The following is a 25,253-nucleotide window of genomic DNA, read 5'->3' on the forward strand; positions in this document are numbered from 1 at the left end:
ATCCTGCGAAGCAGGAAGGAGAGCAGGAGAGCGCAGAAACACTTTTTTTCCGGGAGGAAAGCGCAGTGTCGTATAATGTCAGTTGTGGGCGCGCAGCCTTTCATCAAGCCAATGCAGTCCCCACCTTCAGTTTCGCCCGGTATCCAAAGGAGACACACGCTTCCCGCGAGTGAAGTCCGACCGCTCAACACGCAGGATGCCATAAGCGTCTTTGAAATCGAGCGAGAGGGTAAGTGATCCTTGCTGTGGGTCTTATGCTGACGCAGAAATCCGCTCTGGACTTTTTGCTGAGTGGAAATAATGATTTTGTTACTATAATTACATTAAAGTGCGGTTTCATGTGGGGATTTGAATTATTTAACGAAGTCACGTGATGCATTGTCCTTTGGTGTATGAACTAAAGATGTTGTGATTGCGCCACAGTCGATTAATTGATCGATTTGGTCCGTCTAAATGTGTGCGTAAAAGTTGTGCCAAACCGCTATTGCGCACGGACCACCAATCTCTCTCTCTCTCTCTCTCTCTCTCTCGCTCTCTCTCTCTCAGCATTTATCTCAGTGTCGGGTGAGTGCCCCCTCCACCTGGATGAAGTACGTCACTTTCTCACACTGTGCCCAGAGCTATCCATGGGCTGGTTTGAGGAGGGTCGGTTGGTGGCTTTTATCATCGGCTCTCTGTGGGACCAGGACAGGCTCACCACAGTAAGACATCCTGCATTTTTTCTCTCTCTCTCTCTGTCCTTTCACAGTTAAAAATCATCACTAATTATTAAACCTCCCATTTCCGCTCCCCTCCAGGAAGCGCTGACGCTCCACAAGCCCTGCGGCTCCACCGTGCACATCCACATCTTGGCTGTCCATCGCACTTTCAGGCAGCAGGGCAAAGGTCCCATCCTCTTGTGGCGCTACCTGCAGTATCTCCGCTGCCTGCCCAACGTGCGCCGAGCGGTGCTGATGTGCGAAGACTTCCTCATCCCCTTCTACCGCAAGTCGGGCTTTAAGGTGCTGGGGCGATGCGCCATCACCGTGGCCAACCTGACCTTCACCGAGATGTGGTACCCAATCAGCGGTCACGCGTACATGCGCCGCAACAGCGAAGCTATCCGCTTCCCTCAGCACCCCCTGACAGTGCCCCTGACAAAGACTGACGAACGTGTTGATGTATGAAGTGCTTACTGAGGGCCGAGCAGGCTGTCTTTAATCTAAGAGGAAGGAATTCAGTGTTGTTCTCTGTAGCATCTTTCAGGGTTTGTCTCAAGTTTCCAGCTGTTTCTCTGATTTGTTGGACTTTTGATCCCATGTGAAATGATTTTAATATGTATAACAAAACAAAGGATGTACTATATACTGTACTGTGACGTGTTATAAATATGCGAGAAGAGTCAAGTAGTGAGTAACTGGAGTTAAATGTCGCGTTTGTGGTAGACTTTGCGCTTGGGTCTAAAGCTGTCTTCTGCTAAGCACCTTCCTGGGCTTCCTACAACTGTGGTCTGACGTCAGTAAACCGGGCTTTAGCAGCTCAGTCGCAGCTCCACCATCCTCCAGCTCCTCCTCAGCTCCATTAGGGGGCTTTAGCTATTGTAAACACCGAGTGGGGATTAGTTAACCTGTAGGACCAATGACCTTTACTTAGAGAAGCACAAACAGAGCAGGTTGGCGTTAGTTGTGACGACAGTTTGACAAACCATGTAATTTTTTTTAAAGTTATTTTCTGTTACAGTGTTTCAATAAAATGTTTTATACTGTTTTTTAAGATGAAAAAGTTTCGTTTTTAATGTAATTTGTTCTCTCAGACATTTGATATTCTCTTTGCTGTAAGATTGCACTAACCATAGCCTACACAAGCACCCACTGTCTTTAGCTGTCCCTGCACTCCATGCTGTAGACAGTGTGCTGTGCAGGTGAAGCTGTAATCCATGACACAGTCACCGACTCAGGTGTAATCCCCTAACGTACCAGGACGAGCTGCTCCCACCCCTCTGAAGGACAAACCTGGTAGTGGTCACCTCATAAATGACCCAGAACTGTCACATCAACACTACCGCAGAGTGAAAGTCAGAATGTAAGCGCATTTATGGATATTTATTAAAAAGCTATAGGGAGAAAAATCATCACAGGATTAAAATTGCTCTCTCTTGGATGTGAGAGACAAGCTGGATTCTATCTTTACACTTTGTACCTTAAAAATCAGGTACTTATTTAGACCCCCGTATTTCGTACGTCATGAAGGTCAAACCTTAACCTCTGGTGATTTGGTACTTCCCTGTAATGGTCCAAAAATGATGATTATGGTCCAAAAGTAAGGAATTTGAATCTGCACCTGTAGCCACTAAACACAGAGAGATTTAAACTCATCAGAAATGGAAATAGAGCTTTAAAACCATTAAAATATAATCCAACCATTTTCTTCCACTTACCCAGCTGCAGTCTGTCCGAGTTATTAGTGACCGAACACGGTTCAGTGGTATGTAAGTATGTGCATACAGTAGTTTTGTGAAGTATGAAGACATAATGACGCAAGACTCAGACTGTGAAAAATCCGTCAGTGCCTCTCATCTGATCACCTTAGGATCAGCTGTTTGTTTGTTAATTAGAAGAAGAAAAATTGCAAATAAATGTAAAACTGATTGGGGTGCAGTTATACACCCAATAGTCTCTCCATTAGGTACACCTGATCAGCTGTGCGCTAATGCAAATATCTGATCAGCCAATCACATTGCAGCATTTCAGTGCATTTAGACGTGTAGACATGGACGAGTTGACCTGCTGAAGTTCAAACTGAGCATCTGAGTGAGAATGAACTGGGATTTAAGTAACTTTGAAGGTGGCATGGTTGTTGGTGCTGGGATTTTCCCACACAGCCATCTGTAGGCTTTACAGAAAATGATCTGAAGAAAAGAAAACATCCAGTGAGCAGTAGTGTTCTGGCTGAAAGGCGAAGTCTCCTGATTTATTACAACCACAGAAGAGCATCTCTCAGTGCACATTGAACATGGAGCTGCAGAAGAGCACACTGGGTGGTGCTTGTGCCAGATAAAGAGGAAACTAAGGCTACAATTAGTACAAGCTCACCAAATTGGACAATAGAAGAAGTTTTATTAGCTAGAGTCGGTTAAACATTGCCTGATCTGATGAGTCTCGATTTCTTCTGTGACATTCAGATAGTGGGTGTCAGAATTTGGCATAAACATGGATCCATCCTACCTGGTATCAGGCTGATGCTGCTGGTGTAAAGGTGTGGGGATATATTTTCTTGGGTAACCATGGGTCTCGTAGCACCAAATGAGCATCATTTAAACACCACACCTACTAGAGTATTGTTGCTGACCATGTTCATTCCTGTATGACCGTGGTGTACCTATCCTCTGATGCCCCCCTCAGATTCAACCCATCTACCTTGTTGTCTGTGCCGCAAAGAATTAAAGCAGTTCTGAAGGTAAAAGGCTGTCCGAGCAAAAGCCACCTACCTAATAAAGCAGCTGGTAAATGAAAGTTTTGTCTCTCTCTTTTACACTATAAAAATGCTCTCTTCAAATATGATTTTTTTTTCCAGGAAACTGAACTATTTCAATTTGTGACTCCTTTTAAAAATCTCGTTGTAGACTTTAGGAAGGATGATTGCATTAAAGATTTTTTCACATTCTTTCAGTTACATTTTTCTCTTCCAGCAGAAATCTGCAGAGTGAAGTTGGCTCGCAGCGATATTGTCTTATGGCTGATTCCAGCCAGCTGGCACCTTTGCACATTTTGCTCGATGGGAGTTTCTTCCTCCTGGCAGAAAGTTTTATTTTAGTCTTGTGATTCTGAGGTCTTCATAAGGACATGCATGCTGTTTATTTAAGGATTTGTCAGTGTGTGGATGACTGTGATGAGAACTCATATAGTTTGCAGCTTTATATTTAAATGCTTTCAGTAATGATCAATTTCAAGTAGCAACAATAGACTGAAAATTTGCTGCCTATATTTATTTAAAGAGTGCAAATACTGGACGGGCTGCCTGAATGAGAGTGCTTCAAATGGTAGCTGATATGTTGATGATTGTAGGGCAGGCATATGTGAGGCTTTGCCATCTTCATTCACAGAGTCCAAATCAATTCAGAGACCCATTGTCAATGTTTAACCGATAGCACCGTAGTCTAGAATTATAACTGCAATAATCAGACAAAACATAGAGGAGCTTTACGTCACTCAGGCAATAATCGGTGAGTCCAAAGGGACCACTTTTGCTGCTACGCACAAGTGATGCTGCCATATTCTGCATCATTCAGCAGGCTTTTTAATAGGCAGGTGGTTATTAGACACACATTATGGGGTTAGACACAAAAACATCTGAAATCCACAATTTAACTCCAATTTTCACTTTGAAAAAAGGAGAAATTACATCATCACGTGAGCCAACTACATTAAGTGAGATGACCCAATCAAATCAGGGGACATCCTTCATCCCCCCGGCTTTGGACACAGAGTGGGGCTACTGCAGTCTCCAGACAGGCTCACGTGCAATAATCCCACAAAGTCCTTACAGTCACCGGGTAATCTGGCAGGCAGACATCCCAGCATGGAGGCCACACATTCCCAACACCGTTTTCTATCACCACCGCAGTGTTAGACCATAACCAATATCACAATTTAGGCCCATGTAGACAAATCAGCTTCTGCATGCTCCTTTGCTCATCGGCCTGCAGACAAGAAGGCGTGCACGTCGCTGGGGCAGTCTGTTATTAGACGCACGCCTCAATGAGTTCGACCTTGTTAACCCTCTGGTCTCTAACCTGGCCAACGGTGGCCACTTCACTTTTCGGTTTTCAACCATTTTTGTTCTGTTAATGCAAATGGAATGAAACTTTCCAAAGGTGTGCATTTTATTAAAATTTTTTATTTTTCAACATCAGCTCCTTAATAATGTCAATAATATTCACTATACACCACATTGTTCCCGTTTTACTGATCGTGGCCATTTTTGGCCAATTGAAACCCATTATAACCACCTTTTTTGATTCCTTGTTACTGGCAGTACTATAGCATGCAATTTAGGTAAAATTGCTTTCATTCTAAACTCAACACATGAAAATTGTAGTTTTTCATTTTTTCTACCACATGAGATCCTTGGCCCATTTTCTGCCAAGCAAGCAATTTCATGTAATATTCTTGGTTTCCACTAGGTGGGGTTGATGGGTTACCACACTCCAATGGACCAATATAATGAAACAATTTTGACATAGGTTTGGTCTTAAGGATCTGATAGTTTGTGTTTGTGCATGACATTGCAGCACAAACATGTATTTGCAAGATAGACTGGAATAAATAATGACGCATCAAACATTACATAGGCTGCAGTGAATTCCTGTGGATGCAGGATATTGAGCTTTGAGGTTCCCAGTCAAACTTAGCTTTGAAGCACATGTGAAAAGCACTTTTACTCTTGTATTTTTCATAAAAAGAGACCATACCCAAAATATTAACTCTAGAAACAAAAACAAAAACAAAAAAACCCCAATCACAGGACATTTTGCACAGTTCAAACCTGCAGCTGCAGCGCAAACAACAACAAACACTGTTTGTAAACGTGTCCTGGAGTTTATGCAGGTGCAGACGTTGCTACTGCTGTAAGTCAACCTAACAGCTTCCAGACCATTTATTCTGGCAATATGGCAAGAAGGTGGGAGTGTCCCCCCCCCCCCCCCCCCCCCCCCAGAGGGGACAAAGGGACCCCCTGATGATCCTCTAATCGCCTGAGCCAAGGTGTGAAACTGGGTGTGAACTCTGGCTGATTGGGAATCACACCCAGTTCAAAGCGTATAATATCTAAATTTGAATTATATTTTGGTTTTCATGACTAGGACTGGTGCTAATTTAAAAAATCAAGTCAATGAAAGTAGAAAAATGTTTTAATATATATGAATTTTATAGTATTTTGAAAACGTAAACATGGGTGGCCATTTTTGGCCACGAACAAAATGAGAGGGTTTTTTTGTTTTTCTGTCACAGCACAAAAAACCAAAGATACATAAAACTCATTGATACTTTTAATTATTGCTATGCATCTAACCTCCATCATGGTTAGAAAATAAATCAGTTTGCATGTATTATTTAGAAAAAAAATGGGGATTTTATGCTTTTATCCCTTTATCTCTTTATCCCTTTGTAAATCATTAAAATTATGTAATTTAACTGGTATTTAAAGGGTTAAAAGTCTGGATTTGAATTAAATTTTGGTCTTGATGAACAGCGCTGATACTAATCTAAAACATCAAGTCAATGAAAGTAGAAAAATGTTTTAATATATATGAATTTTATAGTATTTTGAAAACGTAAACATGGGTGGCCATTTTTGGCCACGAACAAAATGAGAGGGTTTTTTTGTTTTTCTGTCACAGCACAAAAAACCAAAGATACATAAAACTCATTGATACTTTTAATTATTGCTATGCATCTAACCTCCATCATGGTTAGAAAATAAATCAGTTTGCATGTATTATTTAGAAAAAAAATGGGGATTTTATGCTTTTATCCCTTTATCCCTTTATCCCTTTGTAAATCATTAAAATTATGTAATTTAACTGGTATTTAAAGGGTTAAAAGTCTGGATTTGAATTAAATTTTGGTCTTGATGAACAGCGCTGATACTAATCTAAAACATCAAGTCAATGAAAGTAGAAAAATGTTTTAATATATATGAATTTTATAGTATTTTGAAAACGTAAACATGGGTGGCCATTTTTGGCCACGAACAAAATGAGAGGGTTTTTTTGTTTTTCTGTCACAGCACAAAAAACCAAAGATACATAAAACTCATTGATACTTTTAATTATTGCTATGCATCTAACCTCCATCATGGTTAGAAAATAAATCAGTTTGCATGTATTATTTAGAAAAAAAATGGGGATTTTATGCTTTTATCCCTTTGTAAATCATTTAAATTATGTAATTTAACTGTGATTTAAAGGGTTAAAAGTCTGGATTTGAATTAAATTTTGGTCTTGATGAACAGCGCTGATACTAATCTAAAAAAATCATGTCAAAAAAAGTGGAAATTTTTCTTAATATATATGAATTTTATAGCATTTTGTAAATGTAAACAGGGGGTGGCCATTTTTGGAAGTTTTTATGTTTTTCTGTCACTGCACAAAAAAACAAAGATGCATAAAACTCATTGATACTTTTAATTATTGTTATACATCTAACCTCCACCATGGTTAGAAAGTAAATCAGATGGCATGTTTTATTTGGAAAAAAATTGGGGTTTTGTGATTTTTTTCCATTTATGAGTTCCTAGGATTATTTGATTTAACTGGTATTTAAAGGGTTAAAATTATGAATTTGAATGAAATTTTGGTCTTGATGAACAGCACTGGTACTAATCTAAAGAATCATGTCAAAAAAAGTGGAAATTTTTCTTAATATATATGAATTTTATAGCATTTTGTAAATGTAAACAGGGGGTGGCCATTTTTGGCCACGAACAAGCTGAGAGGAAGTTTTTATGTTTTTCTGTCACTGCACAAAAAAACAAAGATGTATAAAAGTCATTGATACTGTTAATTATTGCTATGCATCTAACCTCCATCATGGTTAGAAAGTAAATCAGATGGCATGTTTTATTTGGAAAAAAATTGGGGTTTTGTGATTTTTTTCCATTTATGAGTTCCTAGGATTATGTGATCTAACTGGTATTTAAAGGGTTAAAATTATGAATTTGAATGAAATTTTGATTTTCATGAACAGCACTGGTGCTAATCTAAAAAATCATGTCAAAAAAAGTGGGAATTTTTCTTAATATATATGAATTTTATAGCATTTTGTAAACGTAAACAAGGGGTGGCCATTTTTGGCCACGAACAAGCTGAGAGGAAGTTTTTATGTTTTTGCTCTCCCTGCACAAAAATAACAATGCATTATAATCAATGTTGATGTGGATCAATTACATGCCCCAGACTCTACTATTAATAATACAAGAAATTTCAGTAGCAATGCAATTATATAAAATTGCGAGATTTGAGGTTGTCTTCCAGCTAGTGCAGTGGACAAACAAACTGGTGTTTAAAGGGTTAAAAATGTAAAAAGTAATAATAATTTTATATTTATGAAAAGAACTGAAGTTACTTAAAAGCTTTATGCAAAAAAAATGGCAAAAAAACATAAAAATAATAAAAATTACAGACCTAATCTGTAGGTGGCCACTTTTGGCCACGAACAAGCTGAAAGGGTAGTGATTTTGAACAGGGTCAGAGGGTTAACCTTAACGCACTACAGTGCTCTTATGTGACTCATGTTTAATCTGTATCCTTATACCACCATTTCCAAACATATGACTCGCTGGGGTTGGCAGCTTTGTACAACTATTTTCATGAGAGGGGTATTTGTAGTTGCAACACAAGCGTCACTTATGAAGAACACTGTTTCTGGAAATGCCAGATCCCTCATATTAATGTTGAAAACTAGGAGTCCGCGGTCATCATGGACTGAATATAAAACATGGACAAAGCTGCGCAAACTAAAAAGTGAAGGCAGGAGAACTGGAAAAGTGTCTTGAACCTGCAATGTCCAGCAGGGGGCAGCAAATGCAGCTGCACAAAGTTGTACAGAAGTCTGCTTTATGACCTGAGTAAACGCTTTCCAGATGAGTTTATAGGTTCTATTGCTACTTTCAGATCATACAGACTCAGTTCTGCAGCACTTTGATGTTCAGGTTACACCCGGGACTGGTCAAAAGCCTATCACAGGCTGCAGCTGGTTGTATTTTAAATAACAAGGCAGAAAAAAATCAAAGTGAAGCATTTTAATAAGCCCCTATGCAGCACATGCATAACAAAAAATAACTGTTTTCACAGCAGACCAACAGTAGAACTGGAAAAAAAGAAACAGATAAAAGTGTGCAGCTCTACCAGACAGACTTTTTTCCAGTGTTTTCAAAACATATGAACACCTGTCTTTCTCTTTTTCTTTCCCCCCTAAATATGTTAAATAGACTTTTCATGCACCCTCTAGCACCACAGTCTGTAGAAAATTAAATCTTTAGCTAAATCTAGACTTTAAAACTTCCTAGAAATGGAAGTTTGAGTATGATGGAGCATTGGCGACGTCAGTGGAGGTTGCAGAAAGGAGCAAGAGGCCTGTGCTGAAATCTTTTCTACACAGATCCATCGCCTGTTTGTATGATATCTTCCCTTTACTGATGGGGTCCACCAGCTCCTTTGTGTGGGAAGCCTCATCTTGCAGATCTTTTGCCGTTGTGCTGTCAATCAGCCCGGTGGCGAGAGCTTCCTTGATAGTGAGACGGCCTGCTTTGGTGGGATCCACCAACCCGCCGGTCAAATACTGCGCCTCTAAGTACCTCCTGGCATTTTCTTGGGGAATGAACCCTTTCTGTGCTGCCTGTCCTACAGCGAGACGCTGTTTGGTCACAGGATCCTCGACTCCGGTGAAGGCCTTCTGGGCATTCAGAAGCTTATACTTTTGGTTTGTGTCAATGAGGCCCTTTTCAGCTGCTTTGTGGACAGACAGCTTGTCCTTTTTGCCCAGATCAACTATTCCACCGGTGGCTGCTTGTGCCTCCAGCAGCTTTAGAGCAGTGTCGGCATCAATGAGACCGCGGGTGAGGGCACTTCTCACAGACATGCGGCTTTCGGTGGTGGTGTCAAAAATGCCAGAGATTGGGAAAAACTCATCACCTGGTAAAGCACTGAGGTTGGTCAGACTGCCGAGACTGCCGCTGTATTGAGTGTTCAGGTTAGTGTAGGAGGACCTCAGAGATGAAGACATGGAGCTCAAGGGAGAGGCTGAGATGGGTTTGGTAGGAGTGGTTGGGATTGTTTTGGTGGGAGATTTTGGCATTAATGGAGGAACGTAGGGCTTGCTTCTTTCGCCTGCAACAAGGAGAGCAAACTCAGAAATGGGCATTTTCCCTTCCTTGTAGCGGCTCACGTCACGTTGAGTCAAACGGCCCTCCCTCAGAGCATCCCTCACAGAGTACTGATTCCCACTTTTTCGATCGTGCAAAATGATTGTATCTCCACCTGGACCAGTTGAAGTGATTTCCTCCCAGTCACACTCCAGCTCTGACAGTTTGATGTACTGGTTTCGATCGATTAGTCCCTGTAAGTAGGCATCGTAGGGTGACAGATTTTTACCAGTTTCTGGATCCAAGATGGTGACCTTGGTGGAAAGATTTGCCTCTCTGGTTTTAGTCTCAGAATGGTCCTCATGCTTTATTTTGTCCAGTATCTCGATGATGAGTTTGTCTTTCTCGTGTATTTTGTCCTTCTCTTTTAAGATCTCTGTTTCAAGCCGCTGTATTTCAGAGGACGTCTTAAGACTTCTCTGCCGCACCGTCAGGTTCCTCTCACTCATCAACTTGGACTGTTGCTGGAAGGTGATGCTGATGCTCTGTCTTTGGGACTCTAAGGCTTTGAACTGCTTTAGGAGATCTTCTTTATCTCTCCGCAGAGCATCTCTGATGGAAATGAGAGTGGTCTCCTCCTGAGAAGTCACAGACTTTGACGTCTGCAGATGGGTCATTTTGAGGTGCATGCTTTGAATGTTATCTTCTTGGTTCCGCCTGAGATTTCTCTCCTTTGTTACTAGCTCTCTGAGTTGTTCCCTTTCAGCTTCAACTGCTGGGTCTTTCTCCACACGGACAACTTCTCGGTAAACAACCTTCTCAATCGATTTTTCCTTTTGCAGAGTTTCAAGCTTGAGCTTTATGTTGCGGATTTCTCTCTCTAAACGATTGATTTCATTGCCCTCTGTCTCCAAGTTGTCATGTATACTACCAATGAGTTTGTCCAGCTGAGGATCCTTCTCCACTTTCAAGACCTCCTCGACAATTATTCTTTCCTCAATGGGTGGTGGGGTATTCTCCAGTTCAAGAATACGAGCTTTGATCTGTCTCAGCTCTGACTCTACTTGGATCTTCTTCTGACGATCATCCAGCTGAGCCAGCATAATCTCTTTATCTTGAATCAGAGCTCTGAGTTGTCGGACTTCCAGTTCAAGTTTTCTGCGGGTTTTCGTTTCATCATCCAGTTTCTTGTTTAATTTCTCATGCTCCAGGATCTGCTTAGGGTCCTTCTGAAGGCGAACCACTTCTTGTATTATAATTTTCTCCTCTGGCTTCTGCCTTTCGAGGGTGATGTGTTGGTTCTGCAGGTCAAAGACACATTCCTCTAAAGATCGGCGCTGCTGAATCTCTTCTCTGAAGTTCCGTCCAAGCCTGTCAACTTCTTTCTCCAGAAGAGGATCATTCTCATATTTAATGACTTCTTTCTTCACTAGCTGTGTCTCCACTTTAGTTTTTTCAGCTTTCAGCTCATCCCTTTCTTTGCGCAGGTGGGTCAGAAGCTCTATGGTGGTGTCATAGTTGACTTGCAGACGGCTCATTTGGTTGTTTAGTCTTTGTAATTCCCTGATGACTTCTGGACTCTTTTCCTCTTTGATCACCTCTTGGGTCACCTCCTTGTACTCCACCTTGGGCTTCTGAGCTCGCAGTGTAACCAGAGTTTTCGTCACTGTGTCAATTTCTTTCTCCGTGTCCGTGCGGTTTTGGCTTGAATCCTGCAGCTCTTTTCTCAGACGTATCATCTCGACCTCTGTCTCGGGGTCGACTCTGTAAATCTCGTTGATTATTTCCTTCACCTCCACTTTTGGCCTGAGATTCTCCAGTTCACTGTAACGTAACTGAAGGGTGGTCAGGTCTTTCATCAAGATGACGTTTTCATCCTTCTCTTCTTCCAAAGCCATCCGCAGCTTGTTTGACTCTTCAACCGTTTCCGGATCTTGTCGTACCTGGCTCACAACCTTGGTAATAACCTTGGGCTGGATGGTGGGGATGACCCTCTCCAGTGTGTTTATTTGGCTCCTTGTGCTAAAAATGTGATCATTGAGGGCCTTGCATCGGTACTCCTCCTCTGCAATATCACTCTGGAACAGAAGAACAGCTTTCAGCATCTCTGGATCTTTCTCAAGTCTCACCACTTCCTTTTTAACAACTTTCTCTATGATTTTTTGTTTCTGCTGAGCCAAAACAGTTATCTCTTTTTTCACTTGAACTGTTTCTGTGTTCCTCGTTTGGAGTTCCAGGCGCAACCTCTGTATCTCGTCTCGAAGCTTAGCTGCTTCTTTATCAAGCTGGGGGTCCTTCTCGTATTCAGTGAGGATCTTAGTCACTAGTTTAGGCTCGACTTTGGTCAGCTGCAGCTCCAGTTTGATAATCTTCTCATTGTTGATTTCAATCTCTGTTTTGGTCCCTGACCTTTTCAGTGCTTCATCCTCGATCCGACTTTTCAGCGACTTCAGTTCCATCTCCAGTTTTGGATCGCGGTAATATTGCACGACCTCCTTCTCCTCCAACCTCTCCACTCCTCTCCTGTTCTTCAGAGACATAAACCTCTTGCGGTATGTATCCAGGTTGTTTTCAGCATGAAGACGCCTGTTGACCTCCTCACTTAATTCCTTTTTCAGACTATCGCTTTGCTCCTGGTCTTTCATTTGGCTCTGGAGCTGCAGCTGCTGAGTGACAGCCACCTGACTGATTTTCTCTTCATTCTGCGCATAAATAAAAAGACACAAAGGAGGTCAGAGAAGGCGGGTGAGGAGAGGTGGTGAGTATTATTTAATGTAAAAAAAAACAGAAAACAAAAACACAGACACGCAGTGAAATAACAACAACAATGCTGCTGGGTTTATTTTATTATTCCTACCATAGCCATGATGTTTTTTGCTGTACCCAACTGATTTAGTAGCTGGTTGTTCTCTGCAGACACCTCAGCGAAGTGGTTCAATAGATCTTTCTCCTGTAGTAAAAGAAGAAGACTCTTATTTCCATCTACCATAATTAAAATTTGGTTATACAGAAACGGCAAGACCGCAACAGAGAAAAAAGCAGGGAACTGTGAATTATGACAGTAAATAAGTCAAATACAGCATGACAAAAAGGTGGGTGGCAAAGCTGCTTGCAGAGTCATTTATTGACTCTGTTGAGCCAGTGGTGTGCTCGAACTAATGATTGACAAAAATATATATATTTTTGCAGCTCCTTTATTGTCTTTGTGTAGCTGTGTGAAACCATACCGTTCTCTGTATCGCCTGAGCCAGAGTTGAAGTTTGACGTTTCAGTGAAACTGGTCCCTCGTCAACGTTTTCTTCACTCTCGTCAGCACCATCATCATCCGTCAGAATGGCACTGTAAGTGTTTGACTTGATCTCATAGTCCTGAAAAGAAATAGAAATACATTTAAACATTTAAGAATGGCATGCCTAATATACAGTAAATATTTCGCTAGGTTTAGGTCTTATTCTCAGAACTCACATTTAAGACATTTTGCAGATTGCGGGAAAGGTCCTTGACGCGGTTTAGATCACCTGACTTCTTCTTTATGTCCTCTACCACTCTCTAAAAAATAACCAAAAGCAGACTTGAGCTATTTTATTTATAGACATCAGAGTCTTGTTAATGCTCTGTTAATTAAATGAAAATTACAAAACAAAATACTTCCACTCACCTTCTGAGAATTCTCCTTGCTTGTAATTTGTGCCACTCCGTCCGTAGGTTTGATCTTATTATCTGGCAAATTGACCAAGAAGAAGTCCAGCGACTGAACGGCACTCTGGAAATCCTGGTTTTTATTGACTGCTTGCTGCACAAGAGCAGACCTAAATCAAAAACATACACGCGAGTTACAACAACACCCATGTGCAATGGTTACCACAATGCCTGATTTTGTCTTTACTTTTCTCTCACCTCTCCTGAAGCTGGCTATTGACGCTTGTGTAACGGTTTTTCAGGTTCTTCACCTGGTCCTTCTGGCGGCGGATGTCGGGACAATACTCATTGAGATTCTGTTGCAGAGAGTTGCACGCCTGCTCTGTCAGGTCCAATTCTTTGCCTAATTTCTTCAGCTCATCTTTCTTTGAGGCCACATCTTTACTCATTGCCTGTTTGACAACATAACGACAAAGAAAAGGCATGAGAAAAGACACATTTGCACGATTCCAGTTATCTATATTGTTGTATAAGTTTAAGATTTATTTACAACACCTGAAGCTTCTGGTTGCGACTCTGAAGAGAGTTTGGTTGGTCAAGAATGGTGCCGTCTTCAGCCAGTTCTTTCTCAAACCCAGAGACAATGCCCTCTACGTTCTTTATCTCTTTCTCTAAGTACATGGAAGCTGTTGCTCTGATGAAAGCAGAGAAGTAGCAAAGTTAGATAAAATAAAGAAAATGCCACTAGATATGCTACTCTACTATATCTGAACTGACACGTTGCTAAATGCTCAATTTAATGGTAAAATCCATTGAAACAAATGGCTATTTCTGTCCACTGTTTACCACAGCTGTCAATGTTGGGTGTCCATCTTTATTTACTACAGAGGCTCTAAAACCTTTTGAAATAAGTCCAATACAGGTCATTCAGTCAGAGAAGTTCACTTCTGACTGTTGTCTCTTTCTTTATGTTTCTTTGGTGAAGGGGACCCCTCCTCTGTCACTAAAACATGTGCATGATGCCTTTTATCTTGAGTCTAAAGGTCCAAGAACGGACTGAAATGTCCATCCACAGCACGCGAACGCCTACAAATTCTCTTCTCCTCCACCTTTGGTGTAATCCATATGTAGCCGGTCTCTAGCCACATATATAAAACACGATCAGGTGGAAGGGAGATAATTGTATTCAATTATGGTGGGGGAACATGACGGTTTCCACAAACCTGCTTATTTTTAATGGCTTAATTATAAGTTTATGATATGATAAGATAGATTTGAGATTTTATTTAGAATTTCATTCTAATGTTCGTACTTTTTATTATAAAGGTCGATGAGAGCATTGATGTCATCAAACTTTTTGTTGGTGGCGCTGAGTTTAGGTGGCAGGGCAGAGGCAGTGGGACCCAGAGGTTTCTTAGCCAGAATAGGATCCACCTCTCTCTGGATGGCAGATTTCTCTGACTCTAGCTTCTTCACAGCGAGAGCAGATTTCTGGAGGGCAAAGGAACACGTTTAGATAGGACATAATTCAATTGCGTTGTGACCTGCGTGGTGCCATTGAAGTATAATGCTCGTCATGTTTACCTCATGCTCTTGCAATCTGTTTGCCAGGTCCTGAGTTGGGTTACGGTTGTCTAGCGGGGTCCTCGCTCGCCTCAGGATCTCCTTTTCCAGAGCCTCCAGGTCTTTATTGATTTTGCCTAATTCACTGAGGAGCTCTGCAACTCTGGGATTCTCTGGACTTTTAACAGCAACTGAGGAGAAAGGAAAACGGCTCTACAATGAAAAGATAGACTAGCCCAATCGTTTCAGAAAAGACTTCTGTCCTGGTCTGAAAGTCCGAGGAGATGAGAAGAAGTGAAGTGACTGCTTTTGTTCTCACCTCTTTTCTGAGTCTGAATCACTTCTACAGCGGGGCTCTTTAAGGAGGCTATGAGAGCAGATCTACGCCGCTTTAGATCAGCCAGCTGTCTGTCCAGACTGAACACACACACAGTGCTGGTTTAAAATCAGCTTTAGGTTGAATTATAATCACCAATAAAGTATGCTGAAGGAGTCGTGATTATACCTATTCACTATCTCCAAGGCCTCAGGATCGGGTGGTGGGATCATAAAACATGCTGCAGAGAGGGTTTTGGTTTTCCCACTGCTGTCCTGAAGCTTCCAGTTGTTATTATCAGAGATGGACTTCAGGGTTAACTTCTCACCACGTCGTACAGCACCCTAAAACAGATAGTAAATTTAGGGATTGCTCTTTCCTTCTCTATCTCCAACATAAGGTGGCTGCCTGTAAAAGACACCTGTTGACATCGTACCTCTTCATCGATCCAGTCACACAGGGATATTACAGTGGTCGGTTTGCTGAGCTGCATTCTGCGCAACTTCAGAGGCACGACGCTATCGCTAAGTTCCTTGAGAGCAGCCAGGCGCTGCTCATTCCTCTTCACTGCTGGTTCATCTCCCTGAAGGTGAATTTCAAAACAGTTTCAAAGTAGTTTCCATGTTTTCCCACTGTTCAAGTAGTTAGAGGTACAACTATAGTTCAGTGTGCAAACTGATTCCTTGAGTATATCCTTAAATGGGGACAATGGGTTTATTTTGCACCATAACACAACAAAGTCACCATTGTTTAGCAAGGAAATGAACACTTTAATGAGCAGAATTAAGTATAAGGTCAATAAAGGCCGAAGTATAATGCCCTCACATGAGAATGCAGATTTTCAGGAGGTGAAATTTTGAACATGGGCTTAAACATAGTGTGTCTTTTCCTCCTCCCTGAACCTGGTTCTGCCTGAGGCTTCTTCCTCTTAAAAGTTCTTCCTCCCCACTGTCACCGAGTGCTTGCTCAAAGGGGCGCCAGTGTGATTGTTTGGGTTTCCTTCCAATATTGTAGGGTCTCTACATTACAGTATAAAGTGCCTTGAAGTGGCTGTCGTTGTTATTTGTCGCTATATAAATAAAACTGAGAAGTTGAAAAAGCTTTTCTGAAATGAACTTGGCAAAGTTTTTCAGATAAATTGCAGCGAACCTGCTTTCTGAAACAGAAGATGCAAATGATCAGCAAATACTGCAAGTCAACACACGAGCTGCAGTATGAAGCCAAACCAGAAGCAAACAAGTTACTTCTTACAGACTGATTCACTTGTTGTTAAAGACAAAACTGCTTTTGCTATTAATATGTGAGCCTCCAGCAGTGTAGTTTGCTCTATTGCAGGGGTGGGCAACTCCAGGCCTCAAGGGTCCTGCTGGTTTTTAGATGTGTCCTTGATCCAACACAGCTGATTCAAATGCTAAATGACCTCCTCAACATGTCTTGAAGTTCTCCAGAGGCCTGGTAATGAACTAATCATTTGATTCAGGTGTGTTGACCCAGGATGTTATCTAGATAAAATTTTGGATTAAATCCAGCCTGTGGAGGTTACATGTTCACTCTGAGTACTCTGACTTCTTCTCACAGTAAAAAAAAAACATGCATGGGGTTAGGCTAACTGGTGGTTCTAAATGGACCAAAGGTGCGAATGGTTATCTGTACACAGTATTATTAGGCAGGAGACAGACATTTGAACTTTGTCATAAATCCCACACACTTAACAACTATAGTAGCACTGCTGTAATAACCATTTTAACATCCCTGAACTTGAACATTGGCCTAAAATCATTCCTCTCTACAGCAGTGTCAATTATCACAGCAGTTTGTTGTTGTTACAGTCCAGCTGAGTCTCCTAATTTCATGGGTATGGAAGTCTGTGCATTTAAAATTGTAACAGACTGAATTCCCAAAGGGTTGTCTGGTTTGGTTTGGTGTTGATTTTTGGTAGAATTTTCCATGTACCACCTTTGACTAGTTGTCGGTCCCTCTTGTGTCAGCCATGAAAACATGGCTTTTCTATGCTTGTTAAGACTCCTAGAAGTTGCACAGAAATCACAACATATTTTTAAAAAACTGTGTCTTACCTCGAGTGCCAACAGGATCTCGGGGTTGGTCTTGTTCTCCATGGACTTTGAGTCCAGAGTCGAGCTGAGTCTCTCCAGAGATTCTGACAACCTTTCTGCATCCAATTGGAACTGCATTGAACAGTCAGCTGTTAGCAGCAGGCTCTTCGTCAACTGGAAACTTTTAATTTTCCTCACAACTCTTTACCTTTTTGTAGTTGTCAATATTGTCCAGGTGTACTTCCTGTGCCAGACACAGGTTGAGAAAGGCTTGCCATTCAGCTTGTACCGTATCTCTGTGTGCCTGACAAAAACATCAATGATCAAGTTTAATTAATGCTACAACCATACAGCCATATGGGACAGTAGGATGATTTATCACAGATGTAAAATGTACTTTTATGGTTGGGCTGCCGGGGTGTTTCATCTTAATGAGGTTATCTCCTTCATCCTGCAGCTGGTTGACTTCTTGCTCGTGTGCTAACAGTCCGTTAGCTTTGAATTTCTGTGCAAAAATGAAATGTGCAAGTGCTCAATTCAAAGTTCCCTTTGCACCGATAAAATCACAAACAGAGACTTTAACTAATAATAATCACTCAGCATGCGTGATGCTGGATTCTCACCTCATATTCCATGCGGACGCTTGGCGGGTCAACCATGTGATCACTCCAGTCTCTCTGGAGGATCCTATTCTGCTGGTTCGACAGGTAGATCAGCTCCTTGCTGCAGCTTTGCATGTACTCGTATAAAGAAGCCAGGTGGTTGCGCCGTCGCTCGGAGCTCTCCTGCAGAACACGCAAGGTGCAAACAACATATGAACACCACACACAACACTCCTCAAGTTTAACTCCAAGTGGCAAATTTACTAATTAAATCGACTTACAAAAAGTTCAGCATATTTCTCTTTGACGGCAGCGTACTGCTCCTGTGAACAAATAAGAAGCACGTTGATGATCCATCCTGCACGCAGGAACTGTACATACATGTGAAGCTTTGCTCTGCTACCTCTGAGAGGGTAGTGCTGGGCTTCAGCTGGTCTTGATAGGCCAAAATCTCCTGATGGCGAAGGTTATGAGCTGCTATCTGCCTCTCTACATCAGAAAGCTTAGGGCCGTATGCCTCCGCTCTCAGCTGTTTCTGTAAAACACAACAGAGAACCGTCCAAGATTCAAGCACCTACTAAAAACCTCTGAAGGACTTTAAGGTTGCAGAAATTTTGGTCGTTCAGCTGACCAGCTTCTCATCAAACAGAGGACCCCAGCCAATCTTTTGGGTCAGGTCCACGTCTTGTACCGATTCATACACTTCCCTGAAGGTAGCACAGTCCTTGGCCCAGCGATAGTGGAGATTTCCCACACTGAGAGACAAAATGTTTAAGTTAGTAGTGAGAAGATGGGTGGAGAGCAATGAAAGCGATTGTGGAAATGATTGTTTGTGGCGAGTGTGCCTCCGTGGCATGTAACAGATCAAATTCTGTCTGCTTGGCATGCACGCTAGCGTTTGTGCATGTTTGAATTTTGGCCATGACACCCCTAAACACACTCACTCTTTCTCAATCTCTTTAGCCTGAGGGTGTTGAAGCTTCTTGGCTCCGTCCACGTCCATGAAAAGATCCTTGAGCAGTTTCTCGGCCTGGGCCAGGTTGTCTGCATTCTCCTTCTTGTGGAGCAGTTGCTCGTTATTCCCCTTTCGCTCTTTGTCCTGCACAGGAGAACCGCAAATGCAACAAAGTAGCGTTTCAAACATTATTTTTAAAATCTCTAGATTTTTTGCTAAACTTCTTGTGGAAAGGAAGTGCCTCAGAGATTCATGTCATGTTTGCATTTTTAACACTTTAACACTTATGGCAGAATGATAAGTTAAGTAAAGGAAATGCTGGCATACAGTGCCTCCACCATCAGGACTTCATTCTTACCACAGCCAGCAGTTTCTCTGCTTGCAGGATATTCTTCTCCACTTGGTCTGCATTCTTTTGCATGCGAGTAATCAGCACAGCCAGTTCTTGGGCCTGAGTCCTTGGTAGGAACAGAGACAGAGGATGGTGAAAATGCTCCCAATTAATCACTATCCTTATCTCCTCTGATTGGGTGTTCCTCATAAATACAAGTGGGTGTGTCTGGAGACAAGTTCCTGCCCCAAGTGGAGGAGTTCAACTATCTCGGGGTCGTGTTCGCGAGTGATGGCAGAAGTGAGCCGGAGATCGACAGACGGATTGGTGCTGCAGCCGCAGTGATGCGGACGCTGCACCGGTCCATCGTGGTGAAGAGAGAGCTGAGCGTAAAAGCGAAGCTCTCAATTTACCGGTCGATCTACGTCCCTACCCTCACCTATGGCCACGAGCTGTGGGTAGTGACCAAAAAAACGAGATCGCGGATACAAGCAGCGGAAATGAGCTTCCTCCGAAGGGTGGCTGGCCTCTCCCTTAGAGATAGGGTGAGAAGTTCAGCCATCCGGGAGGGGCTCCGAGTAGAGCCGCTGCTGCTCCACATCGAAAGGAGCCAGCTGAGGTGGTTCGGGCATCTGACAAGGATGCCTCCTGGGCGCCTCCTGGGTGAGGTGTTCCGGGCATGTCCCCCGAGGATGAGGCCCCGGGGCAGACCCAGGACACGCTGGAGAGATTATATCTCTCGGTTGGCCTGGAAACGCCTTGGTGTTCCCCCAGACAAGCTAGAGGAGGTGGCTGGGGAGAGGGAGGTCTGGGCTTCTCTGCATAGGCCCCGGATAAAGTGGAAGAAGATGGATGGATGGATGTGTCTGGAGAGGATATCCCTTCTCTGGTGCATCATACAGAGCCAAGAGTTTGAAAAAAAAAAAACCCCTGCCACATATGCTGACTTTACTTTACTATTTTAACATGAGCATCCATTATTTTAAATCTGTGACAGAAAATAATGAAAAGCATAAAAGTCCAGTTTAAATATTTCCAGATGAACATGAAGAAAAAGAACATCCTAATTGTGAAAGTGGTTAAAGTTAAATGATGGTGTTATTTACCTTTCACTGCTACAAAAACATACTAAAGAAATCTGTTCAGCTGTGAACATAAAAACCAGCTCGGTGGCTCTTCGTGTTTCTTCACTTTAATGTCACTCATCAAACACTTTTCACGCAGCTCTTTGTTCTCATTAAATGTGTTTTTTCTGGCATTCCTTCTTGGCTGTAGTATGAAAGACAACTATGTATCCTGACACACCCCAGATGAGGGGACGCACATTGCAGGGTAGAGGGGAGTGTCCCCCTGTCGCCTCCCTTTAGCAGTCAGGAATGCTGTCTGTGACGAGCTCAGACATTCCCGCTGCACCTCTAATCATATGATTAACCATTGATTGACATTTGTAGTCAGACATGATGGCTTCCAAAGGAGCACTGATGCAGGAGGTTAAGATCTAGGAGGGCGTTGCTTTCATTTCTTGCAGGGTAAAAAGAGTTTGGATTAATTTACTCTGTCACATGTCTTTAATCTATATTTAATTCATGTAGTAAAAAGAAGAGCAATTTCAACAGTATGTCTCAATTTTTTTTTCTTTTTTTCTGGGGGGGGGGGGGGGGGGGGGGTGATTTTGCTTGGCCAGTACTTGACAGCCCTGCCATAGCTGCTCGCTTTATATTAAAATGCGCTTCATATTTCATGGTTCCTTTTGATTATTTTATTATATTTGAAATTGGTATCAGTAAGAATTTATCCCTTTTTGTTTTTACATTGCCAGCTCTTTATCAAATAGGGAATGTAGTTATGTTATTGGTCAATGATTAAAATAAATAAATAAACTGCAGTCCTGTTTAAAACAGCCACAGCTTAATTAACAATTGTCTTAACTAAAATTACATAAATATATACAACAACGATTTCATATAAAATAGTATTTTAAAATGTCAATTTTTTTGCACTATAAACTAAACTATAAATGTGTGTGTGTGTAATTAAATGACACACATATTTTCATTTCACAATTTGTAATTCTGATGTACTTTTAGGGAAAAACAGGATATAAATAGAATACTTCCTCGAGCACTGATTTCTCCTTTACTCAAATTGATTTTTACTACAAACATCTAAGATGCGGGTCACGTGCTTCATTTCTGAGAACCGCAGAAGAAATACGCAGCGCTGCTGCAGCTCGTGACCCTCATGAATCGCGAATGTTCAGCTCTGTGCATCAGAAATTATGTGAATGCCCACAACACAATTCAATTAAGTTTGATTTATATAGTGCCAAATCAAATCATCAGTCACCTCTACAAGGTAAAGACCCTAAAATAGCACAGACAAAACCCAGATAATCAGACGACCCCCTTGATGACCAGGAACTTGGAAAGGAAAGTGGGAAGGAAAAACTCCCTTTTAACAGGAAGAAACCTCCAGCACGACAATGGTTAGGGGAGGAAGACAAGGACAGAAGACGATGAAAATGCACAGTGGTGTATAAACACAGTGCATCATGGGAAGCTCCCACCACCCTGAGCCTGTCGCAGGCATGCAGGTGGAATAAACATTCACTTCCATTCAGGTACAAGTGTCACTGCGCTGATTAAGAAAGCAGCAGCAGCAGGAAAACCCTGCCCTGCCGCTCCTTCACGCCTTCTTTCCAGTCACACTTTCAGGTCTGGTTTCAGGTCACGCCCCACTGTAACAGTATGAGTGTGTTTGCCTGTGTCCCCTCACAACGCCTGCTTAATCGCTTCAATAGTCCACACATTTAACATCGTCAGGAGTCAACTCACTTTTCCCCCTCGAACAACTGCAAAGCAAGTAGCTGCACACTATACACGTTGTCAGATGAAACAACAGGGACGTTGTTGACATATCGGCTGAGTGAGTCAGAAATTCAGCCTATTGAGTGGCACCAGAAATGGATAAAGTGAGTCAGTGAACTCTGATGATACACCCCTTGGGCAAAGAAACAATTAAAAATGTGTGTGGTTAAGTGAAGGAGTTGGGCGAGGTGACTAACAAACTGACTTTAAAGTTAGTGACATGGAGACGAGAATGAATGAGACAGAAAGTCTGTTTGCACGTAAAAACACAGGCTGTACTTTAACACTCAGTGTGATTGTCGGGGGAAAGTGAAACAGCCTGTGCAAACATAAATGGGATCATGGCACAAAAAAAACACCGTCAGGCATTTAAATGAGAGAAACCAAGACAATACAGTAACACACACACACAGAGAGAGGGAGAGAGAGAGTAAATTCCAACTCACTTGTTTAACTTCACAGTGCTGGGATCCTGTTTCTTCGACATCTCGGGACGTCGCTTGTGTGTGTATAATCTGAGTCCAAGTCCTAACGCTCTCTTCTTCCTCTTGCTCCCTTCTTGCCTCCCGTGGCGTCTCCCTCTCAGTTAAGGGAGCGTTCACCTGTCTCAGCTCCTCCCCGGGCCAGCAGGTGTGTCACCAGGAAAAGCAGAGAGAGCGGCAGACCGGGCGGACCTGTTCCACTTTCCCGCAACCTCACATTCTAGGAGAATAATTGTGTTTACCCTTGTAATTTTGTGCGCTTGTGCTTTCTCAGAAGTGCGAGTGTGCTTTTTCTTTTTTCTCTCTTTTTTAATCCCTTTGCAGGAAACTCGAGAGGAAAGCTGACAGAACATCATTTTGCTCCTGAGGTTACACCAAAATCATTGATTAGCTCATATGTAACTTACAGTCAGCTCAGTGGGATTTGTTTTCCTTTTTTTGGGTCATTTTACAGAATTTCATCATAGTAACGGGCTCTAAAGTTGGTTCTCACACGGGATATTACAAAGCACTTGTGGTCCCCTCAGAGATGATCACAGAGGAATGTAGAAAAACTAGCCACTTGACTGGATATCAGGCTCATCTTTAGGACTTAGTCTCTTTGTTTAGATGTGACAATCAAAGGTCTAACCTAGATTTTCACTGTGCTACGTTTCAGTATTTGTTATCTGAGAAGTATGAATAAAAACAGAAAAGACAGAGTATGAAATCTAAATTGTATACACAGTTTCATTAAATGTTGGGTGGTACTCTAAATAGTTGACCTTTCACCTTTCAGCGTGGGTGAGCATATACATGTCTATATCGTCTGTGCTTACACACACACACACACACACACACACACACACACACACACACACACACACACACACACACACACACACACACACACCCTGTGAAATTACCAGACAGGAGTCAAGGTCTAATGTGAGGAATGCAAACTACACCTGCTGCCAAAAGAGGTAAATAAAGAAAAGAAAAGAGCTGATAACAAAGATAAACTGCAGGGCTGCAGAGCATGCATTGTGTCTTGAGTGTGTGTGTGTGTGTGTGTGTGCCTGTGTAAGTATGCAGCATGCTTAGTAATTAACGTGGGTGATTGGAGTTAGATGCACCTCTGCTCGTGGAGTCAAACAATATGAGTTTGTAAGAAATTAGTTCAGCACGCTGCTCCGTCTCATGCTTGCTGTAGGTGTGTCTGATGCACACCCAGAGCAGTTACTCAGGAAACCAACTCCTACATACCTGCGCAGGAGGACAGGGAGGGATTGAATAGAAGCCAGAAAAAGGTAAAAGGAAGTAAAATCAAACAGAGGTGGTCAGACATGAAAAGCAGCTAGGGTCCGGGGTCATGGACGTGACACTTTGACCCCTGCAGCACTTTGAATCTGCAAGATCAACAGTGACAGCATGAAATGTTTTTCCCACAGTAATGAACCGGCAGACGGTTACTGCCTGAGCCTGCAGCCATACCAAGTTTTAGTTTTGGTTGAGGTTTCGACCTAATAATAACCTTACAGCCTAACACCCTAAATCACCCTGTTCTGCAATCAAACATCTGACATGTACTAACTACCTGATGAAGTCACTGGAACATTAAAGAGCTTGAAGAGCCAGATTTACATCCTCGTACAGAACAAAAACAGAGTTATCACAGAGGGAATACTCAGCAGCTTCAATGCATTCTGAGGTTGCTCCAGATTTCACCACATAGTCTATGGGGCAAGGGCACAGCTAAAGAATTGGTCTCGGGTTCCCCCTTCCCCCAAGTGGGCTGCTTCCCCCTTTTTAGGCAAACTGGTGTTTTCATCCTCAGTGTACCAAAGCCCTGAGTGGTTAACACTAGGAGGCACATTTAGAAATGAACTAAAATTAGAAATACAGAAAAAAGCACACAAAATACAACAGAAATGTTTTTGGGTACACAATATCGTGACGGAACAGCTTCCCAAGAGACAGAAACCAAAACATGTGAAGGATCGCACTGAGACAGGAGTCATATGATGCAGGAAACTGAATGTTAGCTTGTCACAGCTGTTCTGTCACGTCCATCTCCATTGTGTTTTGTAATATTTTATATATATATATATATATATATATAAAATATATATTATATTTTATATATATATATATATTTATATATATATATATATATATATATATATATATATATATATATATATATATATATATATATATATATATATATATATATATATATATATATATATTTCTTTTTTTTTTTAAACTTTTGCTCCATATTCTTCCATATCAGTCGTGTTTCATGTGCATTTCTTTTTACTGGTCTTTGCTTAAGTTGCCTCACTGGGCCACCATATCAATGCATAATTGTAAATGTAACTATATGATTTAAAATAATATAATAAAATGAATTTGAATTTCATTATAGAAGCGTACACCTCACAGTGGTTTGCTCCACTTCCTGCCGTTCAGGGAAACACATTAGCACCATTAACTTGCCTTTTAAACCTTGTGCTTTAATGTTACAGGGCAGCTAAGTTTCATAATGGATATTTTTATTGTTATGTAACTTTTTTTTTTTTTTTAACTCTAATGGGCAATAAATAATTGTCATTTAACAAA

At 41.8% G+C, this 25,253-nt stretch overlaps 2 protein-coding genes across 2 annotated transcripts; one reads left to right on the plus strand and one right to left on the minus strand.

The window, feature by feature from the left end:
* Positions 1–61: 61 nt before the first annotated feature.
* Positions 62–23,447, minus strand: LOC146520566 (envoplakin-like). Its single transcript, XM_085156358.1, has 23 exons — positions 22,614–23,447; positions 19,328–19,427; positions 18,959–19,113; positions 18,646–18,769; positions 18,418–18,549; positions 18,296–18,337; positions 18,036–18,197; positions 17,810–17,917; positions 17,621–17,716; positions 17,434–17,544; positions 15,795–15,941; positions 15,548–15,702; positions 15,362–15,459; positions 15,064–15,233; positions 14,792–14,970; positions 14,035–14,173; positions 13,738–13,931; positions 13,499–13,649; positions 13,306–13,389; positions 13,068–13,208; positions 12,698–12,790; positions 8,248–12,542; positions 62–4,766 (listed from the first exon to the last, which is right to left on the minus strand). Exons 1-22 carry the CDS (start codon positions 22,652–22,654, stop codon positions 9,042–9,044), a joined length of 6,123 nt encoding a protein of 2,040 aa, XP_085012484.1. The 5' UTR covers positions 22,655–23,447; the 3' UTR covers positions 62–4,766; positions 8,248–9,041.
* On the plus strand, positions 76–1,761 carry LOC146520567 (serotonin N-acetyltransferase-like). Its single transcript, XM_085156366.1, has 3 exons — positions 76–229; positions 547–701; positions 798–1,761. The coding sequence occupies exons 1-3, from the start codon at positions 76–78 to the stop codon at positions 1,164–1,166; spliced, it is 678 nt and encodes a 225-aa protein (XP_085012492.1). The 3' UTR covers positions 1,167–1,761.
* Positions 23,448–25,253: the final 1,806 nt, after the last annotated feature.

Source organism: Neolamprologus multifasciatus, chromosome 4 (genome assembly GCF_963576455.1).
Source record: "Neolamprologus multifasciatus chromosome 4, fNeoMul1.2, whole genome shotgun sequence".
NCBI lineage: Eukaryota > Metazoa > Chordata > Actinopteri > Cichliformes > Cichlidae > Neolamprologus > Neolamprologus multifasciatus.